This window comes from Colius striatus, chromosome 22 (assembly GCF_028858725.1).
Source record: "Colius striatus isolate bColStr4 chromosome 22, bColStr4.1.hap1, whole genome shotgun sequence".
In the NCBI taxonomy this organism is placed as follows: Eukaryota; Metazoa; Chordata; class Aves; order Coliiformes; family Coliidae; genus Colius; species Colius striatus.
Window position 1 is genome coordinate 4,984,824 of NC_084780.1, and position 25,780 is coordinate 5,010,603.

Here is a 25,780-nt window from a genome sequence, read left to right on the forward strand (position 1 = left end):
TGGAAATGCATCCCAGAGCTGTTCATGGCTTTACAGGAACTCAGGAGCCTCACAGGAACTGTCTGATTCCATCAGAATGAAATGCACATCTGGAGGAGCCTCTGTCAGCCTGGGGTCTCATCCTGATGCCACCTCCCCCTCACACCAGAGCCATCCCACCACAGCCAGGCCAGGCAGTGAGCCTCCCAGCCTGGTGACCCCTGCACTATCACCAAGCCACACCATCCTCTGCTCCAGGATAGAAACCATCCCCAGGGTCCAGGAGGGACTATCCTAAGCAGCAGCTTTCCAGCCTGATCCATCCTCACTCCTCCCTGAGCAGGCAGCCACAGGCCCAGCAAACCAGGAGCCCCCTCACACAGACTCAGAGCTCCTGGATCCACGGCTGAGTGTTCTCCATCGCTCTCACTGCTCCCTTTCCATCAAACCCCATCCTGACATATGACATCAAACTCTTCCTGACTTAGCTGTTGGCTCCAGAAGAAACATCCCTGTAGCTACAGATGCAAACAAGTGATGTTTCCACCCTGGGTTGGCTCCAGCCCTGGCCTGGTTGTCTGCAGAGCCGCACCCAGGGCTGCAGCCATGCACAAAGGGCTGGGGAGTTTAGGTGATCCTGACTTGCCATTTGTCAAAAGCCTGGGGACAGTGGTGCCTTGGGCAGTGCCATCCCTTGCCTGGATCCCTCTGGCTGCCTGCAGCCACCCCAGAGCTCCAGCAGCTCCTGGCAGCAGCGAGGAGCTGCTATCAGAGTGGTTAAAGCCTTTGAAACTGCTCCTCAGAGGCAACCTGCCGGGGTTTTGTGAAGCTGCAGAGGCTTCAAGACAACCTCCCTTGGAAACATTTAATTGGGAGGGTTGGGAGGAGGAAGCCCAGGGTGTGAGCAGCCCACAGAGAGCACGGGGAAAAGCTGGGGAAGGAGCTGGCAGTGCAGGGGCTGGAGCTGGCAGTGCAAGGGCTTGGGCTCCAGAGGCTGCCCCAGTGAAGGGAGATGCTCCCTGAGCCATGCAGGCTGCAGCCATGGGGCAGAGCTGGAAACCTCCCTAAGATCATCTTTGCCAGCCAGGGAAAGGCTGGGAGAAGGAGGCAGGAAAAGAAACCTAGAAGGAGCTTTCCAATTCCTCTCGCAGCCGTTTCCCCAACAAAAGCCCCTTCAGTCCCAGGGCACTCAGCCCCTCACATGCAGCCAAGGGCAACACTGGAGCTATAAGGAAGCTTGTTTAGTTTTCAGCACATTTGCTGGAATGCCACGTGCTGGGGTGGGGAGAAGCAGCATCCAGGACCTTGCTCCTCAGCCCATGGGGGCAGGCAAAGCTTCCTCTGGGGTCACTGGGACAGTGCCAGCTCAGATCTGCTCCAAAACCCACCCCAGAGCCTCTGCATGGTCCCATCCACTTCCCCACGACATTCACAGCAGCCCTGACCATGTGAGAAGCAGCACTCCAGCCTTCCACAGCACTCCAGCCTTCCACAGCCACGCTGCTGCATCCAAAGGCAGCAGGAGCAGGGACAGCAGGAGCATCCCCAGCACCAGTGTGCCAAAAGCCCATGGCATGTCACCTCCTGGGGAGCACCAGGAGTGGGAGCTGTGTGGGGTCCCCACTCCCCAGCACACCCACGGGCAGCTGCCTTCCACTCCTGGCCCACACAGCACACAATGAGGTGCAAATGGCCTGAGTGCTCCCCCCATACACCCCCATCTCCAGCCACACACACACTGCTCACCCCAACCCCATCTGACTTCTGCTGGCCCCACGATGGAGCTGGGGAAGGGGCTGAGGGAATGGGGGTGTTGTGCCTGGAGAAGAGGAGGCTGAGGGCAGCCAGCAGCACTCTCTGACACTCCCTGACAGGAGGCTGCAGGGAGCTGGGGTCGGGCTCTGCTCCCCAGCAATGAATGACAGGACAAGAGGCAATGGGCTGCAGTTGCCCCAGGGGAGGTTGAGGCTGGAGCTGAGGCAGAACTGTTTCCCTGAGAGGGGTGTGAGCCCCTGTGCCAGGCTGCCCAGGGAGCTGGGGCAGTGCCCAGCCCTGGAGGGATCCCAAAGGCGTGGAGCTGAGGTGCTGAGGGGTCAGTGGTGCTGGGCAGGGTGAGGGCAGGGCTGGGGCTGCAGCAGCTTCAAGGGCTTTTCCAACCCAAATGATTGTGTGACGTGGAGCAGTGGGCTCCATCCTGCTGGGGCTGCAGGGTGCTGTGCTGGGGAGCTGTGGAAGGCTGGGCTGGGGGCTCAGCAGCCCCACACACCGGCCATGTGAGGCTGCAGCTGCTCCCTGACACGGGGACGTGCAATCGCATCCAGATCTTGTGCTGCTGGATAATTGGCTCGGGGCTGCTGTGGTTCCCCCCGTAGACCCCCGGCCCCTTGACTCAGGTCGGGGCAGAGCCAAGGCAGCTGCTGCAGAAACCTTCCCTCCCCCAAACCCCCCAGCACTTGGTAGGTTAAACGGGGCAGCAGCAGCAAAGCCTGAGAGCCACCAGCAGATCCCTGACTCAAACTACCACCCTCCCCAGCACCGTGCACGGGGGGCAAAGCTTTTGGGGAGTTTCAGACCAAGCAAACACCTTCCCAGTCCTCCCAGAAGGCAGCCGAAGGGAAGGACCCTGCTGGGATCAAAGGCATCTCTAGAGCTGATTCCCATTTAAACACCTGGGGGTGTCCTGGAGGTTGCAGCAGCAGGTGACAGTGTTTGCTCGTGGTTTGCTGTTAAACACACCTGAATGGAGACATTTACTTAGGATTTCACGTTATTAACAACTACAGTGAGGGAAAAAAGGTCGGGGAGAGAAAAAGCTGCTGTTATTTCCCCAGGGAAGCTCCGGGGGTGAGGATGCTGCCAGGGTTCCCTCCAGCAGCCCCACAGCAGAGGGGACTTTTCCCCTTTAAAACACTCTGAGAAAGCAGCATCAAAGAGTCATAATCGCTGGAGGAGACCCCCCAAAAACGAGGTGAAGGGGTTGGGATGCTGGGGCTGGGATGCTCTGAGGCATTGCCTGGTCTTGCCGGCAAGACTGAGCTGTGCAACCATCCATCCCCAGCCCTCAGGGGCTTTTCCTTCTGTCAGAGGATTAATTACACCTTGCCCACAGAGCTTAGCAGGGCTGGGTGTGATCATGCATTATTCAGCCGTTCAATAACACAGCTGATTTATTAATGAAAAGGTCAGGCTGCCTGCAAGTGAAGGCTGCTTGTCAAATTGCTCCCAGCCGGGATGTTTCCGAGGAGTTGCTGGAGCACAGACAGGGCTGGGCTGTGCTGGGACAGAAACAGCACAGAGAGAGCTGCCCTGTTCCTTCCAGCCCATTAATCCCCAAGGCTGCTCTGGAGATGCACGTTGCTGCTCCAGCACGGGCAGGCTGCAGCAGAAATGGATGTGCAGGAGTCTGGAGGGGTTGAGCAGTGTTTATAGGGGTGGCTGCTGGCTGTTTCCTCCCCACAGCCTCTGCTGCAGCCATGGAGGACCTGGGGAGCCAAAGAGACCCAGAGCTTACACATCAGCATCTCGCTGTTGCAGGGAAAAGGGAGAAAGCCACAGGCAGCCAACCCCTCCCTCCAGCACAGCCCCGGCTGGGAGGGAGCTGGCTGCTGGCAGGGAGAGCCCTTGGAGCAGTCTCCCCCCCAAAAAAAGCCATGAAGGAAGGAAATCCTTACAGCAGAAGCTGTTTTCCCTGAGGTTACTCTTGGGGACTAATAGCCCTCATACCTCTCAGCCCCATATTTAGCTTGGCCTCACTTTGGGCACCTCTCCTCTCTCCTTATCCTCTCCCCTGGTCATTGTTTGGGGCTGAGCCACAGCCAGCCCAGCTCTTCCCAGGGAAACACACACCATCTCCAATGCTTCCAGACCCTGGGGCTGTCCCATCTCTCTTCCACCTTGGGATACTCACAGGGTGTGTTTGCTGAGAGGATGAATGAGGGGCACGTGGTGGGAGCACAGAGAGCACCCCAAAAGCAGACCCATGGCTCAGGTTCAGCCCTTCACCCCCAAGGCAGCAGCCACAGCCCATTCCCTGCCCCAGTGTCAGCCGTGGGGCTCAGCTCAGCAGAGGCTCCCTTCTCTCTTTGAAGGCAGAGACAAAACTGAGCCCCAGAGCCAGGGAGAGGTCCTGAGGCTCCCAGACACAATGTGCTCTGTTACACAACTGCAAAGGGAAGGAGAGAAGGGAGAAAACACCAGCTGGGGGGACCTGGGGATGGAGCTGAGGTGCAAGTGGAGGGGGTCAGGGGCAAGTGGGGAAATTGCTGGAAGCAGTGTGGGGGAGAGTGAGGCTTTTCTGGGTGCCTCTGCATGGTGGGCTGAGGCTGGGAATAAGCCAGGAGCACTAGGACAGGGGTTTGCCATGGATCCTTGCTTGTCTCCTTGGAGCAGAGCACAGGGGCAGAGGAGCTGGGTCCTGTGAACAGCTTCCACCAGCCCAGGAGGCACCTCGAGGGCTGGGGGAAAACCACTGGTGCCTTCGCTGGTGAGGATGGAGAGGAGGCAGCTGGCAGCTGTCCTGGTTCCCATCAGCCCTCACACACTGTCCTCAGAAAGGGCCAGTGGAAAGGGAACAAAAACAAAGCAAGAATTTCTCAGAGCACATGGAGTGTGGCCGGGGCACGTTGCATCCAGCCCTCCCACTGTGGGCTCTGAGAGCAGGGAAACGCAGCAGGGCTGAGAGAGCAGAGGGCTGACAGCCCTGGCTTGAGTGTAGGGGGTTTGGTGCCACGTCCAGACGGTGATACTGCAGTGGGATCACCCAGGAGGGAGCCTGAGGGGGGCATGTGTGAGCCCCAGCTGTGGATACAGCCCTGGCTCGGGCAGGAGGGGCCAAATCACAGGCTGGGGTGGGTCAGCAGCTGCACCATCGCATTTCTCAGCCTGCTTCTGTCCTTGAGATGCTGCCAGACTCCTCACTCAACCCAGCTCTGTCTTCTTACAGCCTGGAGCAATGGGCTGAGGCCAATGGGATGAGATTTAACAAAGCCAAGGGCCAGGTCCTGCCCTTGGGACACAACAACCCCAGGTACTGCTCCAGGCTGGGGCAGAGGGGCTGGAAAGCTGCTGCAGGGAAAGGGCCTGGGAGGGGTTGGTGATAGAAGGTTAACAGGAGCCAGCAGCGTGCCCAGGGGGGCAAGAAGCAAAGGGCATCCTGGCTGGGATCAGCAGTGGGGTGGCAGCAGGAGCAGGGCAGGGATTGTCCCCTGTGCTGGGCCCTGGGGAGGCTGCAGCTCCAGGGCTGTGTCAGGGCTGGGCCCCTCACTCACTGCCACAGGGACACTGAGGGGCTGCAGCGTGGCCAGAGCCGGGCACAGAGCTGGGGAAGGGGCTGGAGCACAAGGGGCTGGGGAGGGGCTGAGGGAATGGGGGTGTTGAGCCTGGAGAAGAGGAGGCTGAGGGCAGCCAGCAGCACTCTCCGACACTCCCTGCCAGGAGGCTGCAGGGAGCTGGGGGTTGGGCTCTGCTCCCCAGCAGTGAATGACAGGACAAGAGGCAATGGGCTGCAGTTGGCCCAGGGGAGGTTGAGGCTGGAGCTGAGGCAGAACTGTTTCCCTGAGAGGGGTGTGAGCCCCTGTGCCAGGCTGCCCAGGGAGCTGGGGGAGTGCCCAGCCCTGGGGGGACACCAAAGGTGTGGAGCTGAGGTGCTGAGGGGTCAGTGCTGGGCTGGGCAGGGTGAGGAGAGGTTGGACTCAATCTTGAAGGTCTTTTCCAACCACAATGATTCCATGACTCTATGGTTCCTGAGCTGCAGAGATGAAGGGCTGGAGACTCAGTGTCACGCTGGGAGCAGAGCCCTCCCCTGCCCATCAGTGACCCCTCACACCTCTGTCCATGTGCTCACTCACCCCTGAGCCCCCCAAAACTCACCCCACTGGTGCTGAAGGTCCTGGGAGCAGCTGAGCCCCAGCAGCCATGTGCCCACACAAGGCATGTGCTGTGTTCTCCCTGCAGTCAGCCCCACACTCCCCCACATTGCCAAGCATCCCTACCCAGGCCTGTCAGGAAGCAGCTGCTTTGATCACCACTAATTATTGCTCCCAGGCTGACAGCACCCTCGGGAGCTCTGCAGCACCCAGCCCACCCCAAGCTCTGCTGTGTCTGCCCACAAGTCCCCAGCAGCCCCTCGCTGCCCCATCCATCCCTGTCCCTGCTCCATGGGGCTGCAGCACCGTGCCCAGGGGATTATCCACAGAAAGAGCACAAGGGATTAAACCCCAGAGCCTCAGGGCATGGCAGAGAAGCACTCACCACCCTGACCTTGAGAGAACAGTCCTGTCCCTCCACCACCATCTCCTTCTAGATGCTCTTTTTATCTCTCCAGCTCCCAAAGGTGCTGCCAGGACCCCACATTTCCCCCAGACAACTCTTGAGCTGAGCAGCAGCACCCGCCCACAGCCCACTTCTCCCTCCTGTTTATCTCCAAAGCTGCTTTATTTTCTCTGGGCTAGAAAAAAAAGGGAAGGAGGAAAAAGCAACTGATGGCTGCCTTTAATCTGGAGGAGTGTTTGCAGCTTGGAAGAGCCAGGGCAGAGCAGGGCAGAGGTCTGTGGCAGTGGCCACTGGCAGGGCTTGGCTGTGCTCAGGGGGGAGGGATGCCAGGGTGAAGAGGCTCTGGGCAGCAGGACGCTCTGCTTTGGGCTGCCAGCACAGGGAGCCAGGTGGCAGGGGCAGGCAGGGACGCTGATGGGTTTCCCAGGCAGCTGATGTTTCGCTTTTCTTGGGGTTTTGGGTTGTTTTTTTTCTTTTTCCTTTTCATATTTCAGATGCTTTAGAGAGAAAAACAGCCCAGGCACTGTCTGGGAGGGGAGCTCGGTGCTGGGACCTCCCCAGAGCCTGAGGGGGTTCAGAGGGAACCAGGAGGCAGTGGGGAAGGGTCATGGGCCATCTGGGCCATCATGGGCACAGAGGGACAAAAGCAGACCCTGCCTTCCCCCCCTACCCCAGAGCTGGCTGCTTTTCACTACCAGGGGTGTAGATTTGGGAGGCTGTGCAATTAGAGAGCATCAGCATCATCTAACAGCAATGATACAGGCTGCCCAGGGAGCTGGGGGAGTGCCCAGCCCTGGAGGGATCCCAAAGCTGTGGAGCTGAGGTGCTGAGGGCCAGGGGGTAGTGGTGGGCTGGGCAGGGTGAGAGGAGAGGATGCACTTGATGATCTAAAAGGTCTTTGGCAACCAAAATGATTCTATGGTTCTATGACAGATGTGTGGCTCTAAAGGCAGCCTGGGATGGGGGATGTTCCCCTGAAGGTCCCCACTGAGCTGGGCAGGAGCTCACCAGCACAGCTCTGTGCACCAGCACCTGCTCCTTGTTTGCTGCCTGCTGCACCTCAGACTGATGGGTATGATTTATTAATCTCTGTGTGGGTTTATATTTGGCTTCCAGTGTGCCTGCAACCCCCTTTGCTGAGAGGTTTGGGTACCAAGCTTGCCTTGGAGGAGGCTGGCTGCACTGAGTGCTCAAAGCTGGAGAGGAGAGGCCTGGGGCAGGGTGACAGCTTTAGGGGTGACTTTAGGGATAGGCAGAGATGCATCTCTTGGGCTCAGCACTTTGTAAGAGGGCTCCAAGGCTCTCTGCTCATAGGAAACGTGATGTGAGATTTTCCCCATCCAGGAGCCTCAGTCAATGGGCTGGAATGAACCTGTTCCCTCTCTTGCTGTTTGTTCAGGAGAGCTGGGAGGCTTCAGAGAGGAGCCAACTGTTCAAAAGGCTTTTGAGAACATGAATTGAAGCCTCTGAGTGAGGAAATGCTGCATTTTTTCCTTCTCCTCCTTGGACAGCAGCAGCCAGTGCCTGGCAGCCTTCAGAGCCACCTCCATGCTATGGTGGGGGGAGAAGGAGAGAGGCAGCAGAGTGCTGGTGCACACTTTGCTCAGCCTTAAAGCACTGAGAGTCACCAGGCAAATGTCCTGGGGCTTGCCATGGCCCTGTGCCATCCTAAGGTCTGACAAGGGGCAGGGAGCTGCTGCCGCATCCCAGCAGGGCAGCTCTGCCCTGTGATGGCTCAGAGCAGAGGCTCCACGTCCAGACACCCTGGAGGGGGGGAGCAGCAGGGGCAGGATCTGTGCCAGGCTGCAGCAAATCAGGGTATGATCACCTCCCAAATGGGACTGGGAAGGTGTCAGCATCCTGCCAGGTTTGAGCCTGATACCACCCATGAGCAACACCCACAGCAAACACCTGCATCCCAAACCCCAGCACAGGCAACAAACCACAGCTGCAGCAGAGCCTGGGACACCTGAGGGGACTTGGTGAACCTTTTGCAGCTCCCCAGTGGGTTTGCACTTGGCTAATGTGATGCCAACTGCTCTGCTGGCTCCTCTGCAGAGGTGTTTCACTCTGTGCTCCTCAGCAGCCTCTGTGTGCAGTGATGTGAAGGGTGTAGAACACACGTCCAGGGACAGGACAGCAGGAGGAAACGCTTCATAGTTTCCAGCTCTGTTCCAAATTAAGCACTTAACCTTTTCAAACACATTTTACAGTGCTTGTAATAAGCTCTGACCCTCCTTGTGCTGAGACATCATCTCCCAGCACAGCCCAGGGCACCAGCCATGCTGCAAGGGGAGAAGCAGGGAGAAGGGGTGCAAGCCCAGAGCCTGAGCCACATCCATGGGGCTGGGAGCTGGGGGACACACTGCAGGGACATTCCTGGGACTGGGTGCTGAGAGGGCTGAATCCACCCCATAATAACCCACAGGTCCCAAAAGTACAGAGAGTTATTACAGCAGGCTCCAGAGCCCCTGAAGCAGCCTGTAATTATGGTGGGATGGGGCAAAGGCTTCCCCAGCCAAACTGGCCATTCCCAGCACTGGTGGCCTGGCCAAGTCAGCAGCTGGGGAGAGTAAGGGGCAATTTGGGGTTTGCTCTCCCTCCCCTGTGCCCTTCACAAAAGATTTGGAGGCAAATTGGAGCTGCCTGTGGCTACTGCACTGCAGGACCACGATGGGATGGAGAAGTGAGGATGGGGCTGTGGGGCTGCTCTGTCCTACAATCACAGGTTCATTTGGGTTGGAGAAGCCCTTGAAGCTGCTGCAGTCCCAGCCCTGCCCTCACCCTGCCCAGCCCAGCCCTGACCCCTCAGCACCTCAGCTCCACACCTTTGGGATCCCTCCAGGGCTGGGCACTCCCCCAGCTCCCTGGGTAGCCTGGCACAGGGGCTCACACCCCTCCCAGGGAAACAGTTCTGCCTCAGCTCCAGCCTCAACCTCCCCTGGGGTAACTGGAGCCCATTTCCCCTTGTCCTCTCATTCATTGCTGGGGAGCCAGCAAAGAAGAGGAAGTTTGGTTGCAAATATCCAGACAGACCATGCAAACCTGGGAGCCACAGCCCTCCTGGCACTGCCTCCAAAGCCTTTCTGCTGAGGCATTTGCAGCATGAGCCATGTCAGGAGCCCCAGTGCAAAGGAGGGGCTCTGGATTGTGGTTTCCTGGATCTCTCCCCCATGCAGGCTCTTCCACCCACCCTGCCTGAGCAAGTCTGGAGATGCCAAGGGATGAGGTCTCCTTGGCTTCTGTTTGGACTCTGGAGTCCCTTCAAAGAGCAGCTGGGACCATCACCCTTCAGGGAGCTGCCTTTAGAGACAAGGGAAGGGTCCCACAGGTCCTGGCATGGGGAGGCTGCTCCAGCAGCAGCCCTGCCCAAGCACCCTGAGCCCAACATGGCCTGGTAACCCCCTCCCAGGATGTGAGGGCCATGGAAGTGAAAGAAAACAGTGTGAGTGGGATGACAGAGCAGGCAGCAGCTCCAGCAGAGCTGGAACTTCTGGGGAACGTGGAAGAGGCAGAAATGACATTCCCATGAGTGAAAAGGAAGCAGCAGCCTCACTTCTTACAGTCCCTGCCTTTAAATGCCCACAGTGGGCTTCATGCAGGCAGAAGGAGCTTTAGCCTTTGCAGGAGCATCAGACATTTGTTTCTTTGTTATATGCTGGGAAGGATTTGGTCCCTGTGCCAGAAGCATCCTGACAGCCCCGTGTCCATCCAGGGAGGAGACAACGCTCCCCGCTCCCAGCACAGGAGTTTGCAAACTGAAAGCAAACTCCAGCCAGATCCAGTGGTTTCAAACACAAAGCTGAAGAGCATTTGATCAAAACAACTGGAACAAACCCAACCAAAACAAGGCACTGCTCACATCAGTTTGGTTTACAAAACCAAAGCAAACCCATACAGGCATCTGTCTGGCTCTGATGAGACACAGGCTGAGAGCGGATGAGATTAGGCAGTGATAGGGGCCATTGGCTTGGAGCACACAGGACAGCATGTTCCCAGCTCCTGTCGCCAGCTCAGGGCTTCCTTTGAACCATCAGCAAGAGGGATGAAGGGGTTATAGGAGGAGATGTTGAAAAAGTTTGAGGGAAGCCACTTGGGAGCTGAGGGGAGCTGGTTTGCACTGGCCTGAAATGAGCAGTAGCATTGAGGTCTTAGCAACACCCACCTCACATCAGGCAAGGAGACCAAGCAAGAGAGCCCTGCTAGGGGGTGAGGAGGTGCTGGACACCCAGGGCATGAGATTTCAAGGCTAGATGGAGAAATAAGAGACCTCTGATTCTTTAGACAGTAAAGCTTCACTTCCCTGACATAGTCCACAAGTGATCAGGGTGAGATTCAACAGAAAGCCCTGGTGACTGTGGGGAACATAAAACTGAGCTTAAACACGTTGGTATTCTGTGGTTTACACTGAGGGAGGGTGATGTGGCACCACTGGGAGTCCATTCATGAAGGAAGGGGCTCCTCAGCATCCCCTGGGGACCAGCAGCCCCTGGCACTGTGGGACAGCCTCCCCTGCAGGGTGCATGATCTGGGCCAGGAGTGTTGGTAAGCTGCAGGAGCTGCAGAGGCCACACTCCTCATCTAACCTAGCTGGGGACAATCTGCTTCTCCAGAAATAACCCTGTGAAAGCCTCTGAGCTGTTGGCCACCAGGACACCTCGAGCTGCCAGAGATGTGACGCTGGTTGACACCATCTGAGCACTGAGCAGCAGATGTTACTGGCTGCCACCACCTTCCCCACCATTTTCCCTGGAAAAAGAGCTCCCTGGAAGCAGGAACAAACCCCTCTGAGCAGGGTCACTGCTCCACATCAGCCCAGAGCCTCCATCCAGCACCTTGCCTGTGGTGAGAGCCCTTCTCTAGCTGCCCTGTGCCATGGCAATGCTTGGTGGGCTGAATGGTAGGGGTTGGAAGGGACCTCTAGAGATCATCCAGTCCAACCCCCCTGCTAAAGCAGGTCCAAGAAGAGCTGCTATGGGGGCAAATGAAAAGCCTCACCCCACCCTGCAAGGCTTTTACCTCCTTTTAGGCAGCACAAGCCTCCTGCCCTCTATGCCCACTCCAAGGGAAGGCTTTCCCTGAATCCTCCCCCTCCTTGCAGCTCCCAGCCCCGTGCTGCAGTGCAGTGAGCTGTGCTTTCCAGGCACACTCTTCCTTCCCAAACAGCCTCATTCTCTGGCAGAGCCCCCACTGTACAGCGTGTCCCTCAGCCACCAGCCACATTCCTCCTCCTCGCAGCGAGGACCTCCAGGCGATAGGGATCTTTACAAGGCTCCCCAGGGGAAGAGGATGTTTTGGCTGGGGAAATTTTGATGGAAAGCAAGCAAAAAAGCAAGCCCAGAGGGAGTCTGGCACCTGCTGAGCTTCACTAAGTAATTGCAGGCTCCTGGGCGTGCTGATGGAGCTGGGCACGGGCTGGCAATGGGCGGGCAGGGCTCCTCCTTTCCTTTCCTCGCTGGACAAAATGCTTTGACAGCCCTGGAAGAGCTGTGTCCAAAGCTGAAGTGCTCAGAGGACCAGGATAAGGATGGGGGAGGGCTGTGACATCACCCACCACCCCCTTGTTTTGCAGGACCCCCTTCCCCAGAGCAAGGCTGGCACTGGCAGGTGATGAACCTCAGGGCAGGCAGAGCCATGAGCTCTGGTGTCTCTGCCCAACCAGGGGTCACCCTCAGCATCTGCCCCCCTGCCCCATTACCCCTGGGTCAGCCTTGGGTGGGGGGACTCAGCCCCCTATCCCAGACAGATGGGCACAGCCTGCAGAAATGCCAGCTTGGCATCTCTCTCCTGCCAAGCTGAAGACAAACTCCTGCTGTCACAGTGGCCCTTTTGGTAGGCAATTTATTTACCTTGGATGCTGCAGCCTTATCGTTCATGGAAATGTTTATCCTAAATATTTAATAGCAGGACTGCACAAACTGAGGCTTCCTGGGGCAGGAGCCCAGGCTGCAGTTGGGACAGGCTCTGACATCCCTTCCCTTGGTACTGCAACACTTAAGAGACTTTCTCCCTTCTCTTTAAGGATCCCCATCTTCAGCACCTCGAAAAATCAGATCTTTGTTTTCATCAAGCCAGAGGCCTCCTTGATGAGAAACACAGCAGACCCAACAACAGCCCTCTTAAAAAACAACAGCCCCAATTCCACTAAGTCGTTAAACAGAGAGAGGCTGAGAAGTGCCAACACTCCTGTGAGAAAAGACGGGAGGGAGGGAGGGAGAGAGAGAGAGGGAGGAAAGAAAAAGCAGGTTATTTATAACGCCAGGCAGCATTAGGGTCTCTTCAGTCTCTTCTGCAAACAGCCTGCAGCTGGGAGGTCACTCCCCTCAAAAAAAAAAGCCCCTGCTGAGCCCGTGCCCTGCAAGCACAATATTTGATCTGGGAGCTGGGGCGGGCACCAGCCTTTGCAAAGCAGGAGCCGCACTCACATGCTGCTCGGCACACGGGCGATCCCGGGAAGAGCAGCGAGGCTTTGCACAGGAGGCTCTTAGTTTGGTAAGTCCCTTCTCTGTATTTATGATGCTTGGGGTTTTTTTTTTACCTCTCCCCCCACCCTCCCCTCTCCTGAAGCCTGATTTCCAGCCCTTGGGGCGGCCGCCACGGGCAGCACATGCCAGCGACACGGGTGGCACGGCTCAGGTGCCAGTGCTCAGGGAAGCCTTCTCCTGCTCCCCATGTCTCTTTGTCCCTTCAGGCAGCTCCTTGTCCATTTGGATGGGAGCTGGCCACCTCAGCCATAGACACCCAGGTGTAGTAAGTGCTTGCTCCCTGCCCAGCACAGCTCTGCCCGTCCCGTCTGCCAGGGGATGGGGGGAGCTGGTTTCATGCCTGGCACAGCAGCAATGGGCTGGCCACAGAGTGTGAAGCCCCTTCTTCCAAAACCCATTCCCTCTCAGGGTGAGGGGCTGACCTCATTAGCCCAGCAGCCTCTGGCCTGAGAGCATGGGGACCAGGAGATGACACAGATCCCAGATCCCACCCCCAAAACCGGGGCTGAAGCCCACTGGGGGAGAAAGAAGCAACCTTCAAAGTGAGGGGCAGCGGGGTCTGCTGAGGACAGGCTCTGGGGTCACCAGTGGGAGGTGAAAGGATCCTATGGATCAGCCATGCCCTGTCCAGCGGGCACCTCCTGGGAGGGGGCTGCCAAGTGTCTCAGCTCTGCCTGGGTGGAGAAGCCCCTGAGCAGAGCAGAGCAGAGCAGGGCAGCTCTGGCTCTGGTATTTCAGCAGGCAGAGTGCCCTGGAGCAGGAGAAGAAACTCCTCCAGCACTGCCAAACTCCTCCATTGCACACAGCATCCCAGAGGACCACGGCTCCTCTGCCCCTCGCTGTGTGAGCACATGGAGGAGGAAGGAGGGAAAGAAGGAGAAAGGCAGAGAGCTGTTCCTGCCCACCTCCATCCATCCCCCTCCCCACCCTGGCAGGGCAACCACCACCTCAGAGCAAACTCTGCCCTCTCTCTCTGCCAGGCAGCACGTTCCCTGCTCCCTGCAGGGTGGGCACACCACGAGGTTTCACCTGTGACAGTGAGAAGGGCCACTGGCCTTGCCCCTTGCCCCTGAGCTCCCAGCCACGTCTATAGGAGCCAGCAGGCAGGAGCCACCCAGCTCCCCCTCCAACAGCAAAGCCTCGAGTATTTCCTGGAGGCATTTCAAGCTGCCTCTCTCCAGGAGCTCTGTGTGTTCCTTCAGCACCGAGACGAGCAGCCGGGAGGAGCAGCCAGAGCCGGAGGCCTCCTGCCATGGGCTGCGGCGTGGAAACCCGGGCTGAGCCAAGGGGCTGGGCACAGCTCTGCCCTGCTCTGAGCTTCCAGCCCTGCTCTGAGCCCCCAGCCCTGCTCTGAGCTTCCAGCCTTGCTCTGAGCTTCCAGCCTTGCTCTGAGCTCCCAGCCCTGCTCTGAGCTTCCAGCCCTACTCTGAGCCCCCCAGCCCTGCTCTGAGCCCCCCAGCCCTGCTCTGAGCCCCCAACTCTGCTCTGAGCCCCCCAGCCTTGCTCTGAGCACCCCGAGCCTTGCTCTGAGCTTCCAACCCTGCTCTGAGCCCCCCAGCCTTGCTCTGAGCACCCCGAGCCTTGCTCTGAGCTTCCAACCCTGCTCTGAGCCCCCCAGCCCTGCTCTGAGCCCCCCAGCCTTGCTCTGAGCTTCCAGCCCTGCTCTGAGCCCCCCAGCCCTGCTCTGAGCCCCCCAGCCTTGCTCTGAGCCCCCCAGCCTTGCTCTGAGCCCCCAGCCCTGCTCTGAGCCCCCCAGCCCTCAGCAGGCTGAATTTCACAAGCAGGGTCCCAGCCCCTGGCCATGGCTCCCTCTCTCCCTGATCACACCAGCCTTGAGGGGCTGGCAGATGCTGCTCCTTTTCATGTCAAGGCTGAGCTCAGGAAATCTCAGCTGGAAAGGGGTTTCGTTTCCAAACTAAGGCAGAACTTGTTTACCAGGATTTCCATCAGTCCCAGGCATCCTGCACTTCTGTAGGGGGAAGGGAGAGCAGGATGAAACCCACAGCCAGTCATGTCACCAGTGACTGCAGCATAAATATAGCTCCATCAAAGCATGCTTTGAGCTCCATCAACCTATTCTCACAGCTACCACTCTCCACTGGGATGGAAAGGGACTGATTCTGCTCTTCTCTCTCACCAGTGCAGGTGAATCCTGGGCACTGAGGGGCAGAGCTGCATCCCCTCACCCCAGTTCCAATGGGATGCTTCCCATCTCCACCCTCCACTTGGTTCTAAAAGAAATACCCCTAAGAAAAGATTTGGCAAGCAAATATCCACTGGGATGGAGGTTTCTAGCAGGTCTGAGGTGAAAAGGGTGAAGAAGTGTGCTGTTGTGGGCAAGGCCAATGGCATCCTGGGGTGTACTAAGAGTGTGAGGGTGAGAGGGTTCTGCTCTCCCTCTGCTCTGCCCTGGTGAGGCTTCATCTGGAGTCCTGTGGCCAGTTCTGGGCTCCCCAGCTGCAGAGGGACAGGGAACTGCTGGAGAGAGGCCAGTGCAGGGACAGCAAGATGCTGAGGGGATGGAGCATCTTCCTTGTGAGGAAAGGCTGTGGGACCTGGGGCTGTTCAGCCTGGAGAGCAGAAGCCTGAACTCAGGGGCACCTCAGCAACACTGACAAGTGCCTAAAGGGTGGGTGTAAGGAGGATGAGTGACACATTTCTCTCTAGTGTCCAGTGCCAGGACAAGGGGTGATGGCCACGAGCTGCAACTCATCTGTCTCTCACCCTTACACCAGGCCTGACACTGCTGATGGTTGCCCCCCATTCTTCTCCTCCCCTTCTCCACCCCAGGTCCCTCCAGCACCATGCATTGGGCCACCATCCTGATGGTTGCTGGGCTCTGTGGAACCTCCCTGGGCCAGTACAATGAAGAAGAGGACATGGCTTGGCTACAGTACTACATGAGGCAGTCCCGAATGTCCTCCTACAACTACATGCCCTACTACGAGGACGAGAACACCCCTTACGTCTACTCTTACCTCCCTGCTCCAGACACAGAGGCAGAGCCTGGCCCTGAACCTCAGCAAGCTCCTTCCTGGCAATGTCCCCAAGAGTGTGATTGTCCCCCTAACTTCTCCTCAGCCATGTACTGTGACACCCGTAACCTGAGGTACCTGCCCTTCGTGCCCTCCCGCATGAAGTACGTCTACTTCCAGAACAACCTCATCACTGCCATCCAAGAGGGAGCTTTTGACAATGCCACCGAGCTGGAATGGCTGGCACTGCACAACAACCAGATTGCCAGTGAGAAGATGGGCAAGAGGGTCTTTGCCAAGCTCAAAAGGCTGGAGAGGTTGTACATGAACAACAACAACCTGACCAAGGTGCCCAGCCCTCTGCCTCGCTCCCTGAGAGAGCTTCACTTGTCTTACAATCAGATCTCCAAGGTCCCCTCCAATGCTCTGGAGGGCTTGGAGAACCTCACAGCTCTGTACCTCAGCCACAACTTCATTTTTGAGATGGGAGGAACCCTCAAAGGGCTCAAGTCCTTGATCCTTGTGGATCTGAGCTACAACCACCTCAGGAAAGTCCCTGACGGGCTCCCAATGGCTTTGGAACAGCTCTACCTAGAGTACAACTACATCAACGCCATCCCTGATGACTATTTCAAGGTCTCTCCCAAGCTGCTCTATGTAAGGATGTCCCACAACAGCCTGACAAACCAAGGGCTCTCCACCAACACTTTCAACAGCAGCAGCATCCTCGAGCTGGATCTCTCTTACAACAGGCTCCAGAAGATCCCCAGGGTCAGCACCAACCTGGAGAACCTCTACCTTCAAGGGAACCAAATCAATGGTGAGCAGCAAAGCATCAGCTAAAGCACAGTGGTGCAGGGGGTGGTGGTGCAAGAGAGGGATGGGGAGGTGGGGATGCAGAACCTGGGCCTGCCTTTGGGTACCTGTGGAATGATTTGAGCAGGAAGCTGGAATTTGGGAGGCTTGGAGGTGACCCTGAGCCAGGCAGGAATGGGGCTTGTTGTGTATCAAAGCACATGGAGCCAAGAGGTTCCCAGATCCAAACGCTCCTCAGGGGAGGTTGAGGTTGGAGCTGAGGCAGAACTGGTTCCCTGAGAGGGGTGTGAGCCCCTGTGCCAGGCTGCCCAGGGAGCTGGGGGAGTGCCCAGCCCTGGAGGGACCCCAAAGGCGTGGAGCTGAGGTGCTGAGGGCCAGGGGTCAGTGCTGGGCTGGGCAGGGTGAGGGCAGGGCTGGGACTGCAGCAGCTTCAAGGGCTTCAACAACCCAAATGATTCCATGATTCAGTGATTCTGTGACCTGCAGACCATTGCACTGGGTTTACTGGACATTCAGCAGCAGCCTGAGCATCTTCTGGTTAGAGATGCAGAGGTGTGTGACCCCAAAGCCATTGTCACTGCACATCACCCTGACCAGAGCCAGCACAGGGGACAGGGACATACCCTGGGGTGCCCAGGGCTGCAGCCCCTTCTGCCCAACTCCCTCCCACCTCAGAGGCCACTGACACAGCTCCAACCCCTCCAAGGGTCAGGGTCTGCAGCCAAGGGACACATCCTTGCTGGGGCTGGGCCAGGCAGGAGCTCTCAGTTATTAAAGCCACCAATGCAGCATCTTCTGCCAGGACTAAAATCCACTGCACTTAATACACAGATAAATAAACAGAACAGATTGTTCTGTGACTGCTATTTATAAAAATCAGCTAGGGAAAAAAAACAACCCCACAACCCCAAACCCAAGAAATCTCCTGAAAACATCCAGGCTTGCTCCTGGGCTCTGGCAGGTAAGGAGAGCTGGACCCTCCTGGAGCAGCAGTGGGACAGGGATGGGGTTGTTCAGTGCAGCCATCAGCTGCTGCAAACACACAACCCTGCAGCTGGGAACCACCAGAGAGACAAAAACCACCACGGACAGACTCCTCAAGCTTTGCTTTCAACGTCTACAGCTGGCAACTGCCCCCAAACACCATGAAACCACGGCAGAGCCCTCGGGGCTCTCCAGCAGTGCTTTCCCTCCAGGGACAGGTTTTGCTGCTGACCTCTAAAGCATCCCCAGGAGCGAGGGGCTGCGGGTCCAGGCGTGCAGCACCCACCTCTTTGGGGGGTCACGTCGCACCCCATGGGGCTGAGGGGTCGAGTCGTGCCCTGCCAGCCGCAGCGCTTGCTGCCTGCAGGTTTGCAGCCCCTCAGGCATCGCTCTGCCTCCCCCAGCAGCCGCCCGGCCCGGAGCTTTGCTGCCCTCTAGTCGGTCGCTTCTCTCCCAAATCCTGCACAACGGCTTTTGGAGTTTTGTTCCCTCTCCTCTCTTCAAACCCTGCCCGGGCTGGGCTGGAGTTTCCCAGCCTGGCACTGGCAGCAGGGAGAGGGATGCGTGCAGGCTGGGGATGGGGATGCTGTCCTGCTCTCCCTCCCGACACGGCTGGTGCTGTGCTGGCTGAGGGAAGGGCTGAAGCTGCAGCATATGGAGCTTCACCAGAGAGGCTGCAAAGGTGATTCCCAATAAAAGCAACACTTAAGTGATTCCACTCAGCTTTTCACCTGTGAGCACTGGACAAAGGCAGCTGTGAGTGGCTGCTGCTGCAGCCTCCAAAGCCTGGAGTGGGCACAGATTTGTTCTGATTTCAGCCAGGAGCATCAGTGACTCTTCCAGGATAAGAGAGGAGGGTTTGAATCCACATTTGCAGAAGTAATTGCTGATTTGGTGGTGCTTTCAGTTTTTTCCCACCCATATTAACCAGCTCTCACAGGTCAGTGCCCTCAGACCCATCTCTGAGCAGCCCCTGATGACATTTACCAGAGAATCACAGAGTCATTTGGGTTGTTGAAGCCCTTGAAGCTGCTGCAGTCCCAGCCCTGCCCCTGCCCAGCACTGACCCCTCAGCACCTCAGTTCCACACCTTTGGGACCCCTCCAGGGCTGGGCACTCCCCCAGCTCCCTGGGCAGCCTGGCACAGGGGCTCACACCCCTCTCAGGGAAACAATTCTGCCTCAGCTCCAGCCTCAACCTCCCCTGGGCCAACTGCAGCCCATTGCCTCTTGTCCTATCAAGATTTCCCACATCCCTCCCCAAAGATCAATCAGAGGCAGGGCCAAAGGTGATGTTCAGCTCTCCACCTTCTCTCCCCTCTCCACAGAGTTCTCCATCAGCAGCTTCTGCAGCGTGGTGGATGTGATGAACTACTCGAGGCTGCAGGTGCTGCGGCTGGATGGGAACGAGATGAAGCGCAGCGCGGTGCCGCCCGACGCGCCGCTCTGCCTGCGCCGTGCCACCGTCATCGAGATCTAACCCAGCCCCTCCCCATCCTCAGGACTTGGCTCCCCCACAACCCCGTTCCTGGGGAGACACACACTCCTATTTCCATGCAGCTTGACTTGGCTTTTGCTGTAGTGCAATAAGGGGACCCCAGCACCCCCTGCCATGGGTGGGCAGGGGTTGTTCTTCCCCACACGCTCCCTCTTCCCAGCTCTCTGGCCACACAGGGTGGGACAGGTCTCAGCATTGTTCCCCCTCTGACCCCACCACAGCCCCCTTCCCCTCCTCCCCTGGTTTGGGTGGGATGCAGTGGGGATGAGCTCAGCCCACCTCTGAAACACAGCTCTGAGCATCTGAGCCCAGGGAGGGAAGGGTTCAGGTGTGGGTCCTGCACAACCAGCTGACCTGAAACGACTCACCCTGGGCCTGGTGCCAGGAGGCACTGGGAGAAGCTTCTGGGAGCTGCAAGAGAAAAGGGTTAAAGGTATCCTGACTGCCAGCATCCCTCAGTCACATGGAGCAGAGCAAACCCAGCCTTCCCCCTCTGTTTTTTCCCCCTTCCACCAGCCTCCTGCACCAGAGATGGGGAGAAACCTTCCCTGCTGCTGCCAAGCAGCTTTGAGCCACTGAGGTTAGAGAGAAACACCCCAAGGAACAGCCTCTTCACGGGCTGTGGCTGAGGAGGGGGCTCCCAGCTTCCTCCCAGACCCCTGGGTCAGGGCAGGACTGAGGCCAAGGGATGGGGCCATTCCCAGTGCCATCACCATCCCACCCCTCAGCTTGGCTCTGAGCTCCCTCCCTGCCAGGCATCCAGGGTTTCCCAGTTCAACCCCCATCTCCCAGTGAACATGTGCATCCACAGCACGTTGGAATTCACCAAAACCACCCACCTTGGTTCCTTGGACAGTTTAGTTTGAGAACCAAAGGGAGCAGCTGAGCTTTGGAGACGAGCTGCAAAGCTGCAGAGCTCATCCAGTCCCTCCCCATTTAAACTGCATGCTATCACTCTAGAAACAACCCCCCCAAGAAAGAGCCTGTACTATCATCACTCACGCATGAACTGCAGACACCGTACCGACGAATAAAGCCCTTCTTTAACTGCACCAAACGTGTGTGAGGAATCCCAAAGGCAGGGAGCAGCGCAGGGGCTGCTCCGAGCTCTGGCAGCTCCCCTCTCCCAGCACAGCTTTGCCGTCTAGTGGTTGGAGCAGAGATGGCAGGAGAGTGGATATTCCCCAGCACAGCCCAGCTGGGGTCTGGGGGAGGATATTTACAGGTGGAAAATACACACACAGATGGAAAAGTGTCAGCTGGGGAGAGGGAAGGGATGGTCGGTGCCACTGGCCAAGTGCTTCTGGTCACTGGCAGGGGCTGCACAGAGGGGCTGTGGAGTCTCCTCTGGGGACATCCAAACCCAGCTGGATGAGTCCCTGTGTGCCCTACTCTAGGTGGTGCTGCTCTGGCAGGGGGGCTGCACTGGATGATGTCTCGAGGTCCCTTCCAACACCCACCATTCTGTGAGTCTTCTCACAGAAGACTCACAGAAGCACCTTCTTTCCAGGTGCTTCCACGTTCTGATGATTTTTAGCAGCTAAACCGGAGGATGCTTAAAAACAAGTTCCCATGGGCAGGATTTGAAGAGCTCTGGGGTTGCACCAAGTGCCATTTCCCAGTGTGTGAGCCTCTCCCCTGCACCCTGAGCTCATGGGATGCTGGGCTGGTGCCAGCTGGGGAGGCAAAGCCCATGGGGAGTGCAGGAGGAGGGTTTCACCAATCAGCCCTGGGCCCTGGCCAGAGGCAGCTCCCCCAGCCCTGCAGAGAGGCAAATCCTTCCAGAGGCACCAGGACAGGGGCTCCCAAGCCAGGGGACTCCCCTGCACACAGAGCTGGCTGAGGACCACACAAGCCTGTCACTTGATGGCAGCATTGCCAGGCACATGTGGTCCTGTCCAGGCTGGTGGGTGGCTCTGGCTCCCCAAGGCTCCATCCTCAGGGAGCAGCACCCAGGTTTGGGAGCTGCCCTGCACCCAGGGGTGCCCAGCACAGGCAGTAACTTCCTTGGGCTGAGCCAGGGGGTGAAAATCAGCTTCCCCTGGGGAAAAAAAAACCCACCCCAACTGCTCAGAGGGAGACAAACCTGACCCTGCTCCTGAGATAGCAAGAGGTGAGTGATGCTTGTGCCAGGCTCCCTCTGAGGCTGACAGTGCTGGGGAGTGGGCTGTGCCCCAGCCCCCCACAGATGTGTGGCTCATCAGCTCCAATGCATGTTGGCATCTGGGACCAGCTCGAAACTTTCCTCCTCCTTCCCTGTGGCAACATCCAGCAGACCAGGTGGGAGGGGGAATGGGACCACAACCATGTCCTCACACTCTTCCCATGCAGCCAGGGAGGGTGTTTACAGGATCCAGCCATAAACCAGCCAAGTACCACCCTCCTCCCCAGGCTGAGGAGCTGCCCAGGGGCCAGCACACACTGCTCCTTGCTCCCAGGGCAGCTTTTTGCCTCAGAGCATCCACGTTCCTTTCCAAATCAACCCCAGCCTGCAGGAGCTGAAGGGGCTGGGGGGTGTTTGGAGGAGGCCACAGCCCATCCCCACGGAGAAAGGGGGGTCTGGCAGCAGCAGAACAAAACCCAGGAGCACCAACTCCCCCCCATCTGCTTTATCCACGGAGGGGGAGTGTGATTGCTGAGTTACCCCAGCTGGGACACTGGCTTGGCATCCCACAGGGGTGGAGGTGAGGGGGCAAGAGGTCAGCACAGCCCCCTGCCCCGCTTCTCCCCCTCCCCAAAACCAAACAGAGCAGAGCCTATTGGTCCTGAGCAAGCCCTCAGGTGCCCAATCACTGCCTTGTTGTGGTGGGGATAGCAGGGATGGGGGCTTGGCCCCCCTCCTCATCCTCTTCCTCCTCCTCCTCCTGTTGCTGGGAGGAGGTGTGGGGTCTGCAGGGCCCCACCAGCCTTTATCCCACTGGGAAGGAGGAGGGGAGAGAGCAGGGCTTTGTCCAGATTCACAGAGAAGCATAATGGAGGGGGAGAAACCCCAAACCAACCAAAACCCAGCTCCCCAGCTCGCTTTGGAGGTGTGCCCTGAGCACAGAGGCTTTGTGGGGTGGCTGCAGGAGGTCCCAGCAGCTGCAGCCACCCCCCTCCTCACTCCCCAAAGCCACATTCCAACTGTGAGTTCCTCCCAAAGACTGTCCATGGGTGGGGATGTCAAAGCCATCTCACTGCTCCTGCCAGCCCCACTGTCCCCCACCATCCCCCTGTGTCTGCAGAGGGGCTCAGGCCATGGGTGCTGGGCCTGGGCACCCGTCTCTGCAAGCAGCTCCCACAGGGTGCCTCCTGACAACAGGCAGGATTTATCCACAGCTCCCCCTGAAAAGCCTCACATGTTATCTCCACTTTCCAGCCTCATTCCCCACATTCCCTCCCCTTCCTCACTGGGTTTTTTCCCCTCCTTGCAGCACCCCTCAGCTCAAACACCTCCCTGGGCTGTTTGCAAACATCCCTTTAGGGGAGGATGTTTTCCCTGGGAAGTGCAGGATTTTGTCTTCCAAAACAACCCCTCAAAGCATTTCCCTTTTGAGGAAGCAGCAGGAGAGGGATTGACCCCGAGGTGGCTGCAGGAGCCCAGGGTGGGCAGAGCCACCCCCCTTATCTGAGTCAAAGCTCTTGTCCCTGTGCTTCACACCCAGTGCATGAGCATCCCCCAGAGCTGGGAGTCATGGCTCAACCCTCCTCAGACACCACCTCAAACCTTGGTGGAGTGGAGGGGCTGTGAGGACAAAAGGCTGGCTGGGCAGGTCAGGGCTGTGCTGGGCAATAAACAGAGATTGTTAATGAGCTGTTTGGAGCCCTGGCAGCTGCTGGGAAGAGAGAGAAAGAAACTGCAGAGGCAGCAGGAAAAGACAGTGGGGAGGGGCCCAGCATGTTGCTGAGACCCCTCTATCCTCCCCCACATCACTCAGGGACAAGATGGGGGTCTCATTTCATAGAGGAGCAGGCTGAGGCTTGGAGGAGCTGGGAGGCTCCTGCTCCTGAAGCTGCACAACAGGAGCAAAACGTGGTTTCAGTGCTCGGGGTGTCGGGGCTCTCCCTCAGCTCTGGGAGGATGCAGACAGCAGGGGCTAAAGCCCAAAAGGGATTGAGCACTCTGGGGGGACCCACAGGGGAAAGGTGGTCGTGCTCCCCAGCAGAGGAGAGGCACAGGCAGGAATTTCCCAATCTGTTCAGCTCCCATTCTTTCCCCTTTTGTTGCAGCCGCCATCTGTCCTGCAGCCCCACACACCCCACGCTCGCTGCACGTGCCAGAAATACCAAGCTGGCCTTTGTCTGTGCTTCCAAAAGCAGCTTGGCCCCCTCTCAGCCCAGCCAAGCCCTGCCACAGCCCCCCCAGGCCCTCCCCAGCATTTGCTCCTCTCCCCCCCTTCCCACCCTGGCGAGTTTTTGGGTCAGCACTAAGGAAGGGGTTCATTGCTCTGCCACTGCAAACACTGGTAGGATCCAGGAGCAAAGCCTCAGGGCTGGAGCTGAGCCCCATCACCAACAGCCACTGCAAAGGGGAGAAGGAAGGGAAAAGCAAGCTCAGCCCTCTGTGTGCTGGCACAGCTCAGCAGGGCTCCCTGGCTCTGCAGCCCTGGGCCCCAGCATGGAGCCACAGTGTGTCTGTGCTGAGCAGCCAGAGGGGAATTGGCTGGGGCAGACCCCAGACAGCCCCTCATCCCCCTGAGAGGGCTGGGAGGGGGGCAATGAGCCCTCACACCCTAAGGGGAGAACAGGGGCTGGTGTCTCAGCCCCCATCCAGCCTTTCAAGTCCCAACAAAGCAGCAAAGGAGCCAGCCAGGGCAGCTGCTCTGCTCCAGCCCTGTGCTGCCCCTTTTCTGTTTTATCCCATGCTATAATAGAAATAAACTCCCTGGTAAAAGGGCATTGTCAGCTGGAAAATGGGCCTCACCCTTGTCTGGCAGCTGGGAACACCAGGACACACAGGGCTTAGGGATATTGTTGCCTCCAGCCTGTTCCCAGCCACACATTTCCCCAGGGCAGCGGGTGTCACATTCACAGGGGTGTCACATAGCCCCAGAGAGCTGCCCCAGGGATGAGTGGCCCTTGCAGAGGGGATGAGGCATGCACCAGCCCCATGAGAGATGCCCTAACACACCTGACAGGTCTTGGGGTGCAGATCTCAGCATTACCCTTAAATCCTCTGCTTTGTTACTGCTGTCTGGGGGGGTGAGGCTGGCAGGGACCTGGCTCTGTAGGCTTGGGGAGACACACAAGGCACACACAGCAGCCAGGAGACACTCCTGGGCATGTGGTGGAGGGGAAGCCCCATGCTCAAGCCCTCCTTGCTCCTCCTAGAGCTGGGAAACATGCTGTCTGGGACATGTGGGGCTCATCCCAGCTACCAGCTTTAGGCTGGGACCAGAGACGTGTCTGATGAGCAAAGCAAGAGGCTCAAAGCCCTGAAACAAAACCCAGGCAGCTGGGGAGACTCCCATGCCCCAGCTGGAACATACCCCAGGCTCTGTGCTGCTGTCCCAGACACAGACACAGCTCCCCAAAGGAGCACATGGGATGTCTCAGAGATGGGGGACAAGGGGCACGGTGTCCCTTGGGGATGGGGCTGTGGCATCCCATGGGAACCGAGTCCCTTGGAGGATGCAGCATCCCTCAGGGACAGCAGGGCACCTCTTGTCACTCCAAGGCCACCCAGCCTCGTGTCCCTGAGGGATGCAGCTGCAGCTCCTGGGGCACCTCATTGCCCTGTGAGCTCACAGGGTGCAGTGCAGGGGGAGGATGCAGTTCAGTCACCCAACACCAACAGACTCCCCCAGTAACACTAATTACTATTGCAATATTTAATTAGAATCATATGCAACCCCCCCCCCCCTTCCCCAGCAAACTGAGAGAGCTCTGCCCTGACCCACAGAGGCCTCTTTTCTCCCCAGCTCCTCTCTGGGAAACAAAAGGTGCAAAGTTTAGTGGTGCATGAAAGGAGAAACAAAACCCTGGCCCTGGCTCAGTCCTGGCCCCCCCCACAGCCCCATCAGACAGATGGCAACAGTTGTCCCCACACACCAGTTGCTCACTGACAACAAGCCCCTTTTATCCCCCAACAGGCCATAAACGAGGGTGTTGGAGTCAGCGTGGGGAGCAGCCGCTGCAGAAGGGCCGGGCTGGGGCTGGGCTGGGGCTGGGCTGGGGCTGGGCTGGGGCTGGTTCTCCCCATGGGATGCTCAGTGGAAAACAAAAAGGCAGCTGAAAGTGGCTCCTGTGGCCCTGCCCATCTGTCCCAGCCTCGCAGCCCCTCGCCCAGGTGCTTGCAGCCACAGCCACAGCAATGTTCCCCCAGGACCCCTGAGCCCCTCAGTGACACTCTAAGAGTGGGGAGAGGTGGGGACATGCTGCAGGGCCAGGGTGGGATGTCCAGACCACACATTTCCAGCATGGTGGGGGTGAGAAGGGCTCTGCAGAGCTGCTCCAGCCCCAGCCCCTGCTCAAGCAGGTTCCCCTGGCTCAGGGGGCACAGGAACGTGTTCAGGTGAGTTTGGAAACCTCCTGAGAAGGGTCCACTGAGGAGCAGAGACCAACCTTCATCTCACACCAGTCTGGAGCTGCAGAGCGTGCTCCTGTCTCCCCTCATCCTCCTCTTTCACATCTGCACAGTGGCTGTGGTCAGAGCTTGAGCTCTCTGCAGCCACAACCCAACCTCAGCTCTGCTCGTACATCTCCAGGCGCCCTGAGAGCCTCACAGATGGCAGGAGCCCCTGAAGCAGCACAAAGGGGAAGGTACAGCTCTGCCTTTCCAACCCTTGCTAAAAA

General features: G+C 58.2%; 1 protein-coding gene across 1 annotated transcript; it reads left to right on the forward strand.

Annotated features, from left to right (window-relative positions):
* Positions 1-12,662: 12,662 nt before the first annotated feature.
* On the forward strand, positions 12,663-19,226 carry FMOD (fibromodulin). Its single transcript, XM_010205663.2, has 3 exons — positions 12,663-12,741; positions 15,525-16,529; positions 18,837-19,226. Exons 2-3 carry the CDS (start codon positions 15,539-15,541, stop codon positions 18,986-18,988), a joined length of 1,143 nt encoding a protein of 380 aa, XP_010203965.2. The 5' UTR covers positions 12,663-12,741; positions 15,525-15,538; the 3' UTR covers positions 18,989-19,226.
* Positions 19,227-25,780: the final 6,554 nt, after the last annotated feature.